General features: G+C 45.5%; 1 protein-coding gene across 2 annotated transcripts in view; it reads right to left on the bottom strand.

The window, feature by feature from the left end:
* cfap46 (cilia and flagella associated protein 46) overlaps positions 1–17,190 on the bottom strand; it is a 368,598-nt gene that overhangs the window by 91,516 nt on the left and 259,892 nt on the right. For both annotated transcript variants that reach the window (XM_072479134.1, XM_072479136.1), the window contains 2 exons: positions 13,321–13,530; positions 7,072–7,251 (listed from right to left, as the gene is read on the bottom strand). In XM_072479134.1, coding sequence (XP_072335235.1) covers positions 7,072–7,251; positions 13,321–13,530 — 390 coding nt within the window. The remainder of the gene's footprint in view (positions 1–7,071; positions 7,252–13,320; positions 13,531–17,190) is intronic.

The raw sequence follows: 17,190 nt of genomic DNA, 5'->3' as shown, positions 1-17,190 counted from the left end.
AACTTCATTGCAGTGTTAATGTAAGTCTACATGTGACAATAAAACAAGAGATTAGATAATTGGCATGCTGAAACAAAACTTTTACTATCTGGACTACATTGGAGGTGTCCTGTAATCCTTGACAGAGTGTGTGCCAAGGTTTGTCGTGGCCTGCTGTACAGCCTTGCCACCATGAAGGGAAAGGCCATTCTGCCAGTGAGAAGATGTATGTGAAACGGGTTAAAAAGACAGAATCACACAAGCTGCTAACTGCAAAATTCTCACAGACAGAGAATTTTTGAAAAGGCACTGGCCGCCTTAGTTCCAAGCTGCCTACAGATAGCATTCAAGGACTATTACTGTATTTAATTAAAAGGGAGGGAATAGTCACAGAGCTCACACACAAACATTCAATTGAATTGATCGTTACGCAGCTGCAACTCGTGTGTGTCCACCAAAACAAGGGATAATGGGAAGAGAGTTTGTTCCACCACTCAAACATATTCCTCGCATACCTATATCTAGATGTTAGTAAATAAATAGAGAAAATAGGTGCTTGGCGATGTTATAATTAAGTGTACATGCCCAAATTATGATTCGATAATTGTACTCATATTTTATAAATCACGTAACCCTAAATATTAATTGTGAATGGATATAGATAATTTTGAAACAAATGTGCTCTATTTGATTGGTATCATAGAATCATAGAATTTATAGTGCAGAAGGAGGCCATTTGGCCCATCGAGTCTGCACCAGCTCTTGGAAAGAGCATCCTACCCAAGCCCACGCCTCCACCCTATCCCCAGAACTCAGTAACCCCACCCAACACTAAGGGCAATTTGGACACTAAGGGCAATTTAGCATGGCCAATCCACCTAACCTGCAAATCTTTGGAGTGTGGGAGGAAACCGAAGCACCCGGAGGAAACCCACGCAGACACAGGGAGAACGCGCAGACTCCGCACAGACAGTAACCCAAGCCGGGAATCAAACCTGGGACCCTGGAGCTGTGAAGCAATTTTGCTAACCACTATGCTACCGTGCTGCTCCCACTATGCTACCGTGCTGCCCCCACTGTGCTACCGTGCTGCTCCCACTGTGCTACCGTGCTGCTCCCACTGTGCTACCGTGCTGCTCCCACTGTGCTACCGTGCTGCTCCCACTGTGCTACCGTGCTGCTCCCACTGTGCTACCGTGCTGCTCCCACTGTGCTACCGTGCTGCCCCCACTATGCTACCGTGCTGCCCCCACTATGCTACCGTGCTGCCCCCACTATATTACCGTGCTGCCCCCACTATACTACCGTGCTGCCCCCACTATGCTACCGTGCTGCCCCCACTATGCTACCGTGCTGCCCTCACTATACTACCGTGCTGCCCCCACTATGCTACCGTGCTGCCCCACTATGCTACCACGCTGGTATACGTTAGTTGCTTGTGGTTGAGTCTAAAGGTATAATTTATGCTGTATTCCATTGTTCATGGACTAGCTCCCATGCTATAACTTGAAATAAAGGCTGTTTTTAAAACTCCAAGAATCTCCATCTGGTCACTCATGAGTAAGTCAGTATAGCTGAATAGCTATAATTCCTCCCACAACAAACAGGCACATAATGAGCATGTTGGGAGGAGGAGGATGAAGAGAAGAGGCAGCCTTAACAGACACTCCTGGTTCATGAATAATTTATATTTATAATTTATATTAATGCAACAGCCATTACCACACTCCCAATTTCCCATTCATCAACTGTCCCATAACTGTTCCGACCATAGCATTTGCTTGGTCAAAGAAATAAAAGCAACCACAAAATAAACATTAGAAAACCAACTTATGAACAAAATCATTCCAGACAAACTTAACTAATCAGCCTTGCACTTTCCCTTAGTGGTTGTCACCCACATGCCTTGGCCCGGCCCAGTGGCTGCAGAATGGTTGGCGGAAGAGCAGCTCCAGGCACAGAAGGTCTGGCTGCAGACAGCATCACCTTGTCATGGTGACACCAGTCTGAGCTTGCTGACTGACAGGCAACAGCAAAGGCAGTGGTGGACATGTTGTCATTTCCCTGGTGCAGTGCCTCAGCAATCCTAGTAATCTATAGGAGGACAAATTGCTTGACTGCTATGAGATCCTGCAGAATTGCCAAGGACAGAGACGTCACCGTGAGCCGACAGTACTGTTCCAGTGAAGCTCAATGTAAGCTCAAGGAGCAGCATCTTACTTTTCAGTTCGGCACTTTATAGCCTTCCAGACACAATACAGAGTTCAACAATTTCAGACCACAGTCTCTGCCCAATTTGTTTTCTTTTCTTTGGTTTTCCCCCGAATTTTTTTTCAGTCAGTCGTACATCTGCTCTTAATACATCTTTTGTTTCTTTACTTCTTTTCTTGCTCTTCACCATTTGCTGTGGCCCAGGGAGACTCTTTCCTTCACCCTACCACAGACCTTCCCTATGTCCTTTTCACACCCATTTCTCAAAGCCGATTGTATATCTAACTTTTCCCAGTTCTGAGGCAAGGGCATTGACCTAAAACATTCGCCGTTTATAAGAACATAAGAACTAGGAGCAGGAGTAGGCCATCTGGCCCTTCGAGCCTGCTCTGCCATTCAATGAGATCATGGCTGATCTTTTGTGGACTCAGCTCCACTTTCCAACCCGAACAACATAACCCTTTATTCTTCACAAAACTATCTATCTTTATCTTGAAAACATTTAATGAAGGAGCCTCAACTGCTTCCCTGGGCAGGGAATTCCATAGATTCACGAGCCTTTGGGTGAAGAAATTCCTCCTAAGCTCAGTCCTAAATCTACTTCCCCTTATTTTGAGGCTATGCCCCCTAGTTCTGCTTTCACCTACCAGTGGAAACAACCTGCCTGCATCTATCCTATCTATTTCCTTCATAATTTTATGTTTCTATACGATCCTCCCGCATCCTTCTAAATTCCAACGAGTACAGTCCCAGTCTACTCAACCTCTCCTCGTAATCCAACCCCCTCAACTCTGGGATTAACCCAATGAATCTCTTCTGCACACCCTCAAGCACCTGGTTGTCCTTTCTCAGATAAGGAGACCAAAACTGGACACAATACTCCAGGTGTGGCCTCACTAACACCTTATACAATTGCATCATAACCTCCCTAGTCTTAAACTCCATCCCTCGAGCAGTGAAAACTCCACTCGCCTTCTTAATCACCTGTTGCACCTGTAAACCAACTTTTTGCGACTCATGCACTAGGAGAGCCAGGTCCCTCTGCACAGCAGCATATTTTAATATTTCATCACTTAAATTATAATCCCTTTTGCTGTTATTCCTACCAAAATGGATAACCTCACATTTGTCAACATTATATTCCATCTGCCTTAAACTATCCAACTCCCTCTGCAGACTTCCAGTATCCTCTGCACTTTTTCTTTACCACTGATCTTAGTGTCGTCTGCAAACTTGGACATGTTGCACTTGGCCCCAACTCCAAATCATCTATGTAAATTGTGAACAATTGTGGGCCCAACACTGATCCCTAAGGGACACCACTAGCTACTTATTGCCAACCAGAGAAACACCCATTAATCCCCACTCTTTGCTTTTTATTAATGAACCAATCCTCTATCCATGCTACTACTTTACCCTTAACGCCATGCATCTTTGGCTTATGCAGCAACCTTTCGTGTGGCACCTTATCAAAAGCTTTCTGGAAATCCAGATAGACCACATCCATTGGCTCCCCTATGTCTACCGCACTGATAATGTCCTCAAAAAATTCCACTAAATTAGTTAGGTATGACCTGCCCTTTATGAACCCATTCTGTGACTGTCCAATGGGACAATTTCCATTCAGATGCCTCGCTATTTCTTCCTTGATGATAGATTCCAGCATCTTCCCTACTACCGAAGTTTCTTTCTGCACAACCTGCTGGGCATTTCCAACATTTTCTGTTTCTATTCCCCTTCAAGAGGTGCAGGCTAACTTTAACTGGGGCTAATCGCTTATTTATTTAGCGAATTCGTCCTCCTAAGCTAAGCAATAGACTCCTCACTGGGTGAGTTTAAGGTGATTAGCCTGCTGTTTAGTCTGTGGAAAGGACACTCACTCCTCGGTAATGTGCAGCATTGCTTGGCCCGTAACTTCTTGGGTCCCCAGTGTTGCATTGGGGGGGGTATCCCAAAGATCCGATGGGAATCCCTCTCAGAGGTTCTCATGTAAGGATTTATGCAGCAATTGTCCAGAGAGTTAACTTTCCCTCGATAATTGCACTGTGCTGGGATCCATCTGACAAGACGATTTAAATCACCATATTCGGATGGTTCTGCCAGTGATACACAAATAGTTACTCTGAAAGAGCAACTATTTTAAACAACAAGACCGAGCTCCACACAGGACACCCCAAACTCCTCCAGGGAAATCCCCTACTCCACACCCCCAAACTAAACATCCCACGCCCACATAGTATTCCCCAACACTAACCGCCCCTCACCTTCACAAGATTGCCCACCCACCCAACCCAACCCCAACCTTCACATGACCTAATCTGACTCCCACCCTCCCCTGACTCGGCCCGAACCCTCTCCCTGAAGGGAACAAACCCCCTCTCCCCCAATCTGACCTAACCTGAGCTCCACACCCTGACCCAACCAAACCCCACCCACCCGCTGATCCAAACACCACCCCCTTCGACCTGGCCTGACCCAAGCCCCAACTGAACCTAGGCTCTGCTTTGACCCAGCCCAACCTCCCCAGGCTGATCTCCAATCCCTCCCAACCTGATCTGATCCCCACCCCCCAACCCAACTTTGCTCACTCACCCACCAATGTGCACCCACCCATGAATGTCCGACACCCCCAAGAATGTACAACTCCCCGCCCAAACCCCACTCAGTGGATGTATGTGCAAGTGATGTTTGCAAGAAAAGGAAGCCAGGGGAGGGGTGTTGAGTAAAGAGTTCCAGTTATGATGTACATTGTTTCATTCAATTGAGTGTAAATTGTGTGTGATGACCTTTGCCAGTATTCTGCTGCGTAATATGATAGGGCAAGTGCTAAGGCCCAGAGTGTTGTGGCAGCACACCCCATGTAGATCCAGCAAGTTTGGGCAGTAGTGTGTTTCTGGTTTTGACCTTCACTACTTTTTCTTCAAATGTTCCCAGAAGGACAGAGTTCTATCTGGGATTACTCCCAAGTATGTTGGTTTGGGACCATATTTTAGTTTTAGGCCATTCCTGTAGATACGGATTTTCTTTTTTGGCGCTGGCATTGTGGAGGTGGAATACAATGGATATGGTTTTAGAGGGATTCAATATGAGGCGCCATGTTCTAGCCACTCAAGAGAACATATACCTGCTCAGACTCTCAGTTAATAAACAGCATGGTTAGTGATGCCTGGACAGCATGCAACGCCAAGTTGTCTTAATTCCCGCTTTGCAATCAACAAGCACAGATTAACTTTGTGATCCCTCATCCAATTTCAAGAGCTATTTCACTTAGCCCCTATAGCATCTGCAACTAAACTTTTTGAATGTTTTATTCATTTCACCTATTTTGTGGAAAATATTTTTTAGATTATTAAATAATTGGGGCAATTATTTATCCTTATCTATCCAGGTGACTGGAACTAGCTGGATTACTCTTGCAAACAGTCAAGGCACACACTTGACGGGCCAATCAGCTTCTTTGGTGCTGTAAGTATTCTATGAGTATAGAGATAAGTATTCCATTGGAATTGCAAGACATTAATTAGAAAGGAAACACATTTAAATGGTATATTGTAATGAAACGAAATGACAAAACGTAGTTCACCATTAACCCCATTCCTTCTGATTAATCACACGATGCAAATTCCAATATCCAACATGCCTTCATTTCCTGAAGGAGGTCAAGAATTACACATCTTCCCATGTACAGTGTTTTTATTTGCTCTGTATTTTTCATCCTATCCTTCCGACCTGATTCTTGTCCTGTGTGTTTACATGTTAGATTCCTTTGAAGCCGCTAGCCTATTTGTATATTATATTTCTTCAATATAACAAGATTACGGAACACATTCCAGATATGGTGGATGTGAGTTTCTACCCAATCCGCCGCGTGTTTCATGGCTGCGGAGACGGGCCACCAGTGGTTGGCGGCGGGATCTTCTGGTACCACAGGTGTCAATGGGGTTTCCCTTTGTTCGCACCCGCTGCTGCCAGGAAACCTGTGGTGGCGGGGGCTGCGGCCCGTCAGTAGTGTTGCAAGGTCCCGTCGGCGGGGCTGGGGACAGTAAATGCTACCCACTGTAGCTGTGTGCTTTTAACATTTTTGTTTTAAACAGGATTCTCTTTTTACGCCACAATATTTTGAAATACCCAAGGAATGTCGACATCGCCATTAACTAAGAAATGTCAACGTGGCAAATACTGAAATTGGAAGGACTAGAGGGATCTACAGACCTGGGAATAGACAATACATTTCCTTGGTTGAACAGTAATCAGAAGTGGAAAATTCCCATTATTATTTCTGAGTTTGGCACACTGGTAAGTTTGATTTTCAAAACAACTTTGTTCCATATTCTTCAAATATTAGTTTCATAGAATTTACAGTGCAGAAGGAGGCCATTCGGCCCATCGAGTCTGCACTGGCTCTTGGAAAGAGCACCCTACCCAAGGTCAATACCTCCACCCTATCCCCATAACCCAGTAACCCCACCCAACACTAAGGGCAATTTTGGACACTAAGGGCAATTTATCATGGCCAATCCACCTAACCTGCACATCCTTGGACTGTGGGAGGAAACCAGAGCACCCGGAAGAAACCCACGCACACACGGGGAGGATGTGCAGACTCCGCACAGACAGTGACCCAAGCTGGAATCGAACCTGGGACCCTGGAGCTGTGAAGCAATTGTGCTATCCACAATGCTACCATGCTGCCTTAAATGACAGATGATTAAGTAATTAAAACTGAACACTTATGTTTAAAATGAACAATATGCTTGTCCAGTTTCACTGATGAAAATTAATTAGCAATTTCATATTCCATGTACAGTATCTTTATTAATCTATTCTGCTGGACAAGGTCATAAAAAGCCAAAATGCATGAATGATAACAAATTGCAATACCTGATGTAGTGCTAAGTATTGGCTTGCTGAAACTGTATCAAATTGGCCAAAACATTCAACCATTTCGAGACTAGCTGCTCCTAAGATATTGGTAAGATTGTTGTTTAGTGCCAGGTTCATAGACTGGAGTAAAACTTCACTGGCATGAGCCATGTATACTCGAGCAATGGTTCGTTCTTTCTATGAAATGAACAAGGAACAACAAACAAGTTAACAAATTTTAACTTAATTCTGTCATTTGAAGTATGCTTATGAAAATATTACAAAACCATACACGGTAGCAAAGAAATTTGAAAAAAAACTATTAAAATATTAGTCTGTATATTCATGGCAAAGTTCAATGACGAAGCTTGGGATGAAGCTCTTTTCGAACCTGTTGGTCGAAAAGAAATGCTTTTTTTGCTGTACATTCAACACAGTTCTCAGTAATCAGAATAAAAAAGTTCAGGTCTACAAAAGTTAAACAAAGGCATTCTTTAGGAAAAACAGAAATGTGGAGTATTTAATAATAATAATAATTTTTGTCACAAGTAGGCTTACATTAACACTGCAATGAAGTTACTGTGAAAAGCTCCTTCTTAAATGGGAGAGATTGGGAAGTGTCAATGTTCAAAGAGACCGCGGACTCCTTGTTCATAACTCACTGGAAGCTAACATACAGGCGGACAAGAGAGTTAAATGGTATGTTCGCCTTTACTGCAAGGAGTTTTGAGTACACGAATAAGGAGGTCTTGCTACAGTTGTATAGAGCCTTATGTGCAGTTGTGGTCTCCTTAAAGAAAAGAAGGATATGCTGGCCATAGAGGGAGTTAAACAAAAGGTCACCAAATTCATCCCTGGGATGGCGGGATTGTCTTATGAGGAAAGATTGAGGAGACTGGGTCTGTATGTGCTAGAGTTTAGAAGAATGAGAGATGATCTCATTGTAATATACAAACTTCTTACAGGCTCTACAGGGTAGATGTAGAAATGATGTGTTCTCTGGTTGCGGGGAGTTGCGGGGGGGGGGGGGGGAGGGGGTGTTGTCTAGAACCAGGGGACGTACCTATTCCAATGCACTTGTCAGACTACAGGCTAAGGACTCTGTTCCGTTCTGGTCAAAAAAGGATATATGTGCATGCTAAAGTCCAGAGGAACGAGAAGCATCATTGATACCATAGACAAGTAAAGGCAAAAAGCAGAGAAGTGCATAATTCGAAGAAATGGAAGAAGTTCGTCAATGACTGACTTTGGCAAACTGTATATATGATAAATAGTTGCCTTGGTGGAGAGGCTTGAACATTCCATTGATCCTGAGAGAAATGCCGTCGGGATCCTTAAACTCCTGGCAGGGTCACCGATGACGGTAAGGTTGGAGGGTAGGAACCAGACAAAGCATAATCCAAAACAAGTCCTCAACGGTGAAACAGGTGGAAGAAGCTTGTTTGGTATCAACAGCTGCGATGGTGGATGAAGGCTACAGCAGTAGGGAGATCCCCAGTCATCAGGATACCTTGCCACTGGAGCTGGACCTACTCTCTCTCAAGGACGGTGTGTCTGCTAATGTGCAACGGCATTCCCATGTTAAAGAATGTCCCGCATCAGGCATCTACCTGGAGGAAACCAGCACAACCTCCAAACAGCCAAGCACTACAGCGATTGACAACAGGTGACAGGGACAGGACTGAGAGTTCTGGAAATCCCGAGCTTCGGAACGTCACTTAGATGGTGCAATTTGATTCAGTTGTCTCACTCTTGGAGGCATGGTAGCACAGTGGTTAGCACTGTTGCTTCACAGCACCAGGGACCCGGGTCCGATTCCCAGCTTGAGTCACTGTGTATACGGAGTCTGTACGTTCTCCCTGTGTCTGCTTGGGTTTTCTCCAGGCACTCCGGTTTCCTCCCACAAGTCTCAAAAGGCGTGCTGTTAGGTGATTGGACATTCTGAATTCTCCTTCAGTGTATCTGAATAGGCGCCGTAGTGTGGTGACTAGGGGATTTTCACAGTAACTTCATTACAGTGTTGATGTAAGCCTACTTGTGACACTAATAAAGATTATTATCTTGGAATAGGAACAGGAGAGTGTGTCAGCAGCTTTCTTCAAAACTGAGCAGCCCTCTTCAGGATCCATTCTGCTCACCCCGCATGGGGAAAGGGCTAAAAAAGGTGCCCTAAAAATAGTCTGTTCTGAGCCCAGCCTGGGTGGATAAGTTAAACTCAGCTTCGGAACCTGGAATGTATGAACCTCATGGATAATGAGCAAAACAGTCGACCAGAATGGAGAACTTCCCTTGTTTCCGTGAAGTTCAGGCACTTCAACACTGACGTTGCTGCCCTGTAAGGGACCCGCAGAGCAGTTGACGGAAGATGATGCTGGTTACACATTCTTCCGGAGAGCAAAACTTGAGGATCAGCCCAGGAAGCATGGAATTGGTTTTGCTTTCAAGAACAAACTCATCAACCCACTCTCGGAGCTCCCTGTCGGCAACAGCGAGCGCCTCATGACCTTTTAACTACAACTTGCCAATAACCAGCAGACAATGGTCTTGAGTGCCTTTGCCCGAACCCTTGAAACCAATGATGAGTCCAATGAATGCAGTTACTCCACCCTGGGGCATCCTCTCTAACATTCCTAAGAAAGATAAAATCATCCATGATCATGCACTGGTGCATGATCGACTTTGTCACTGTCCGATCTGGAGATCAAAAGGGTGCCCTCTTCAGCATAAAGATGCGGAGTGCAGATGAATACTTGACATTATAACACATCACAGGGCCTTCATTGCCCTGACCAAGGTTTTTTACTCAGTCAATTGAGTAAAAAACTGACTACTCGGTTCATCTGCTTATCCATGTCCATCAAACTCCGCCAGAAGGAGCAGAAGATGAAGAAACAGCTCAGAGAAAAGATCAAAGTTGAGCAGCTTCTAGTGAATGCTAGTGAATGGAAGTTCATGCTGGTGAACTTCCAACAATGTCAAAATCTCCGAAGTGTCAATTGTAATGGAGTGGGGAAAAACTGGAAAGAGATGAAAACAGCCATATATCAGGCTGTGAAGAAACCATCGGCTACAAGATCAGGAAACACCAAGACTGGTTCAACAAGAATGACCACACCGACAAGACCTCATCGACAAGAATTCATAATGCTGAAGTGCAAAGGGACTTGGGCGTCCTAGTCCAGGATTCTCTAAAGGTAAACTTGCAGGTTGAGTCCGTAATTAAGAAAGCAAATGCAATGTTGTCATTCATCTCAAGAGGCTTGGAATATAAAAGCAGGGATGCACTTCTGAAGCTTTATAAAGCATTAGTTAGGCCCCATTTAGAATACTGTGATCAATTTTGGGCCCCACACCTCAGGAAGGACATACTGGCACTGGAGTGGGTCCAGCAGAGATTCACACGGATGATCCCAGGAATGGTAGGCCTAACATACGATGAACGCCTGAGGATCCTGGGATTATATTCATTGGAGTTTAGGAGGTTGAGGGGAGATCTAATAGAAACTTACAAGATAATGAATGGCTTAGATAGGGTGGATGTAGGGAAGTTGTTTCCATTAGCAGGGGAGACTAGGACCCGGGGGCACAGCCTTAGAATAAAAGGGAGTCACTTTACAACAGAGATGAGGAGAAATTTCTTCAGCCAGAGAGTGGTGGATCTGTGGAATTCATTGCCACAGAGGGCGGTGGAGGCCAGGACGTTGAGTGTCTTTAAGACAGAAGTTGATAAATTCTTGATTTCTCGAGGAATTAAGGGCTATGGAGAGAGCGCGGGTAAATGGAGTTGAAATCAGCCATGATTGAATGGTGGAGTGGACTCGATGGGCCGAATGGCCTTACTTCCGCTCCTATGTCTTATGGTCTTAAGAAGAGGAATGGTCTCTGTGTCTGGAAAAATGACATAATCAGTAATGCGAAGAGGGGAACTCATCAATTAGCCAAGATGGAGGTACGAAGAAGAACTGGAAAAATCAAGAACCAAGATGAGAAAGATTAGGAGCTGCAATGCCTCGCTGACAAGCATGACACCCGGGGGATCTTCGGTGCCACGAGGGCAATATATGGACCCAATAGCCGAGGCCTCAAACCAGTGCATAGTAAGGATCGAACCCTCTTGAGAGTCAAAGAAAAAAGTCAGCCTTTGATGGAGAGAACATTTCCTAAACCATGGTACAATCGTAGATGAGTATGTGTTTGAGGAAATCGCTCAACTGCCAATCAAAGATGATCATGATTCCCACCAAGTGTGGACAAAGTCGAAGCCGTCATTAAACACATGGAGAATGGTAAAGCCGCAGGAGTGGACGGGATCTCAGTGAAGATTTTCAAACTTGGGGGAGAAGAGATCACCCGTCGTCTGTTGCTGAAAATTCGGGATAGAAATTCCTGCCGACCTGATGCCGTCATCGCCACCATTTTCAAGAAAAGAGACAATGCGGATTGTGGGAACTACTGAGAAATCTCCCTACTTTCCATCACTGGGAAGATCATCGCCCAAATCCTTGCTAGCTGCCTTCTCCCAGTCTCTGAAGAAATCTTTCCAGAAAGCCAGTGTGGCTTCTGGCCAAACAATCAAAGAGTATACGTGATTTTCACTGCTTGGCATCTTCAAGAGAAATCCCAGTAGGAACATCACATGACATCACATCACATCACAACATAGGGCCTTCATCGCCCTGACAAAGGTTTTATACTCAGTCAATTGGGAAGTGCTGTGGAAGACTCTGTCAAAAGCCGACTGTCCAAAGAAATTCATCAACATCCTCCGGTTCCTCCACTAGATGTTGGTCACAGTCCTCACCGACGAAAATAAAACAGAAACCTTTGAGGTCAAGCAGGTCTATCTATGTCATCACCCCCACCCTTTTCTCGAACTTCATCGCCACCATCCTTCACCTTGTCAAGAACAAGCTTCCCAGTAGAGTGGACATGATCGGCAGGATGGATGGAAAACCTTTCAACTTCAACCGGTTGAAATCCAAGAACAAAGCGACGCTGACATTGTTCCTGGAACTTCAGTATGTGGATAACCGCCATCTCCACTTTCTCAGAAGAGAATCTCCGCGCCTTACTTGACACCTTAGCAGATGTACAGTTTGGGCAGCACAAGTGGATAGCACTGTGACTTCACAGCGCCAGGGTCCCAGGTTCGATTCCCCGCTGGGTCACTGTCTGTGCGGAGTCTGCACGTTCTCCCCATGTCTGCGTGGGTTTCCTCCGGGTGCTCCGGTTTCCTCCCACAGTCCAAAGACGTGCAGGTTAGGTGGATTGGCCATGCTAAATTTCCCTGGTGAGGTGGGGTTATTGGGTTACGGGGATAGGGTGGAAGTGAGAGCTTAAGTGGGTCTGTGCAGACTCGATGGGCCGAATGGCCTCCTTTTGCACTGTATGTTCTATGTATACCAAATAATTGGTCTCATTCAACCTCAAGAAGACTCAGACAGATTCTTTGCATAAGCTGAGAGGACAGGCGTACCAATGTCAGTGTTCTTGAAGGAGCCAAGAGCACCAGCATCGAGGCCATAATCATCTGAAGCCAACTTGGCTGGGTGGCCAAGTGCTTAAGATGTCAGAGTCCTGACTTTCAAAGCTCAAGGATGGCTTCTGAACAAAAGGACGAAAACGCAAGCACTTCAAAGACACTCTAAAGGCTTACCTCAAGAAATGTAACATTGACGTCAATGCCAGGGAGACCCTTGCTCAGTAGAGGCCTACTTGGAGGAGCTTCCTGATTGAAGAGACGCAATTCTTTAAGGACACCCTACGGAGCCTGAAAAAGGAATACCTACGATCTATAGTCCAAGGACGGATCCCACCTCCCGGAGACAGCTGCAAGTTTGCATCAAAGATGCGGTACTAGGATTGGGATTTGTCAGTCATGCAAGAATCCACAGAACCCAAGACCTCTAACATGGCGTTTCTTAGGTGGACAATCAAACTCATTAGCGAGTGATCGCCGAAGAAGAAGAAGAAGAAATAATAAATAGCAACAATCAGGTAAATTCAAAATATTACTTTGAAAGTAAATGAGGAAGACTGGGCCAAAAAACAAATTTAAATTCATAAAAAATAAATTTAAGTTCTAATACGATAAATAAATGCTTTCCCAAGTGGGGTGGTAGAGATAAAGACATTGAGCATGTTTAAAATATAATTGGATGCTGAGATAGGAGTCAGAGGCCAGAATAATGAACATTAGTAAGCTTTCTCATCCATGACTTTCCTCATGTTTTTTATCAACCAACATTGAACAAAAGTAGAATTTACCTTGAGACGTGAAGCCTTTGCAACACATTTTTCTATCTGCTCAGCTGAAAGCTGCAAATCTGCAATCTCCTGTTTTGAGTCAACCTGCTCACTTTCCTCCTGAGCAGCGGGCTGCAGATCTGCTTGCTCGACTTTTGATTCAATTTGTTCATTGTCTTCTGTAAATTTGGCTTGCTTTGGCAGGCCAGCTTTATTTTCCTCTAAAACTTGCTAAAAACAAAACAGTTATAAAAATACAGTACTTGACATAGTATAAATCTGCAATTGCAAATACATATCTAATTGTTGAATAGGCATTATTTTTACTGTCATGAATGAAGTACAAACCAAGCAGCAGGTTGAAATTCCAAAGGGTTTCTGCCGGTCCTCCTTTTAATATTTATTCTTAAGGTGTGAGTGTCGCTCCATGCCTGACATTGCGTATTGCAGTTATCTAGGCAAGGGGAAAGTATTTAATCACATTCTTGACTTCTGCTTTGTCTATGGGAAGAAGGCTCTGGGCAATCAAGAGATAAACCATTTGATGCTAGATACTCGGCTGTGCTCAAGGAGCCATGAGATTTAAGTGGCTGGCACCTCTGAAATTTTGAGATTCTTTCGACTGTTTTCAAAATTGGTTTCAGCTGAAAACATAATTACTTGATACTCAGAACTGAATTTTTGTTCTCACATTGTGATCACAGAGTCTGGAGAATTCCCAGCTCTACAAACCCGATGCCCAAATCCTGACATTAACTTTTAGGTGGCATGGTAGCACAGTGCTTAGCACTGTCGCTTCACAGCTCGTGTCCCAAGTTCGATTCCCTGCTGGGTCACTGTCTGTGCGGAGTCTGCACGTTCTCTCTGTGTCTGCGTGGGTATCCACCGGGTGCTCCGGTTTCCTCCCACAGTCCAAACATGTGCAGGTTAGGTGGATTGGTTATGCTAAATTGCTCTTCGTGTCCGAAAATGTTGGGTGGGGTTACTGGTTTGCGGGGATGGGCGGAGGTGTGGGCTTGGGTGGGGTGCTCTTTCCGGGGCCGGTGCATACTCTGCTTCTGCACTGTAAATTCGAAAATAAAATAAATAAATGCAGCCAATACATCAGCGACAGGATTCTACGACGGTGGGATTCTCCGCCCCGCTGGCAGACCCCCCATGCCCGTGCATTTCCCGACAGTGTGGGGTGGCCCACAATGGGAAACTCCATTAGCAGGCCCTGGGAAAGGAGAATCCCACTGTCGGCGGGGGCGCACCGTGCCAGAAAACGGGGCTGGCGGGAAGGAGAATTCCGTCCAGATTTTCGATCCAGGGATGCAGGCTGTAATAAGAGACGGGGGGGCCAGCCGCTGAAGTAGTGTGAAGGAGGAGGGCGCGGCGTAGATTGGGTGACAAGCAGTATAAAAATGGCCACTCGGGCAGTGTGAAAGTGGGCCTTTATGAAGGCCAACTTGTGAGTTAGGAAGTCCACGGTGAAGTCCCTGTGCCCCAGAGGAGGTGTTACCAACATGTCGGATGGGTGGGAACTCTGTTCATGTTTCCCCATTATTAGTTGACCTTGGGACAGATGGCCCATCATGGGCTTTCCCGAGAAATATTTTTCATTGTTGCTACGTATAGTATACCGCACCGAAGCATGGGCCGAATTGAGTGGATTCGCAAGACACAGCCATAGGGCATTATTTTGACGTTATGTTCGCTGTTATGCTTCAGTGGATGAATGATGAACACTGCCATGGTTATTCGTACATCGACTTGCCCTCTTGCCACCTGTCTATCAGGATGCTCCTTTGACCAGGTCTCTCACATTTGCACAAAGTTATGGCATGGCAATATGACGAAGAGCAAGTAAGCTGGTAGAACTGTCAGTGATCACAGGAAACAGTATGCTACTTTACAATGATAGCCACAACATCCATCACACCATTTATTTATGTGAAGAGCTTTCCTCCACTACTCACTGATATGTAATGTTTAGTGCATGTAAGCATGCAAAAGTGAATGAGAGCATTGTATGCTGCATGGCACATGACCCTTTTTGCCTTACATTTATATTGATTTGTCATACAGAGTAGACAATGCAATGAAGATTTGGGTCCAGCTGCCCCACGTATCATAGGTCAAGAGCTGTAAATATTAGTTGAAGAGGAGAGCAATAACGTACCTACAGGCCAATGCAATCCTTCAGCCACCACCAAGAAGGCTCGTCTTCAAATTTCTGCTGCGGTCAGAGAAACAGGAGAGCACCAGAAACCTTGTGCGAAATTCTCTGTTGTCCCTGTGGCATTTTCGCGGCAGCGGGAGACGACAATCTTCTGGCTCCGTCGCTTTCAATCTTATTTTCCATTGAATCCACTCCACGCTGTTGGGAAACCCACAGCAGGGGTGCACCATTGGCGGGTCCGCAAGATCCGACCAGCAGGAAGAGCTGGAAGGTCTCACCCTTTGGATACAGCCCACAAAATGTTTCAATGACCTGCTGTGTTGTGGCAAGGTGTGCAACTTAGCTCATCCACACAGAGCTCCAAGGGAAGGGTCTTTCCTGCATGCTGCAGGTATCAGAGCAATCTTTGCACAGTCACTCTCAAACGAGGATCATAGTTCATATATCTTAGAATTTACAGTGCAGAAGGAGGCCATTTGGCCCAAGGAGTCTGCAACGGCTCTTGGAAAGAGCACCCTACTTGAGCCCATGCCTCCACCCTATCTCCGTAACCCTTAACCCCACCTCATCTTTTTGGACACTAAGGGCGATTTAGCAGTCCACCAATCCACCTGACCTGCACATCTTTGGACTGTGGGAGGAAACCGGAGCACCCGAAACCCACACAGACACGGGGAGAACATGCAGACTCTGCAGAGAGTGACCCAAGCCGGAAATAGAACCTGGGACCCTGGAGCTGTGAAGCAACTGTGCTAACCACTATGCTACCTTGCTGCCCATCGTCACAATGATGCTCCAGTGGACAAGAGTGTGCAAACTCAGGAGTCACCTTGTGGGGCACAGTATTTGGACTATTAGCAGGAAATATGTGGACATCATAGCATTCCCTGAGACAGTGGGTGCTCTTGGATTTCAAATGGAGGAGTCCATCACCCTCATGAGCTCGATATCAGTGGTTCAACCACATGAGCTCCAACCATGGGAAGTTGGCCACTCTCATGAAAATGCACATGCACCAACACTCTGAGTGGATGTAAGAGCAATATCTCAGTCAGGAAAGGATGGAATTCTCCTGCAGTAGCTTGGATTTGTCGGTTCAGAGAATGAAAACTGACATCTACACAATACATGAGGAACTGCATACCCTAAACAGGATGGTTGCATTGTTGGCACTGCGATTGATGGATAGGACGACTGCTGTGTACCAGCAGCCAGCCCCATCATCTGCTGAAAGTCAACCCAGGGCTATGGAATCTACTGAGGAGAGTGAAGCTACCAAGAACATCTCAGAATTTCAGTCCAAAGGAGTCATGGCAGTAACCAGGGGACCTTGCCAGGCATGATGGAAGGCTTTGTTCTGGTCACAAAACCTGGAAATTGAGGGAATGGAAGGACTTTCGGTTGACAAAGATGTCTGAATGCTGATATGGAGACTTTATGGTGAGATGGGGCAACCAATAACGCCCTGCACTTGAAGAAAGCTCACCAATTGGGAAAAATCTGTGGTTCTCTGCTTCTGAGATTCCAAATCAACAGGGAAATTGATGTGCTCTCCATGCCAGCAAACAGGACATTTGTTACCACCTTTAAGCAGCTGTTGCGCTGATGACCGGGATATACAAGGCAGTGCGCTACTGAGCCTTGAAAAGAGTTTGACGCATAAAAATGGAGCACAACAGTTGCCTTTACCGACCCCACAGGACATGGGGGTTGAGAAAATCTGGTTC

Source organism: Scyliorhinus torazame, chromosome 16 (genome assembly GCF_047496885.1).
Source record: "Scyliorhinus torazame isolate Kashiwa2021f chromosome 16, sScyTor2.1, whole genome shotgun sequence".
Taxonomy (NCBI): Eukaryota; Metazoa; Chordata; class Chondrichthyes; order Carcharhiniformes; family Scyliorhinidae; genus Scyliorhinus; species Scyliorhinus torazame.
This window is presented reverse-complemented; position numbering and strand designations above follow the sequence as displayed.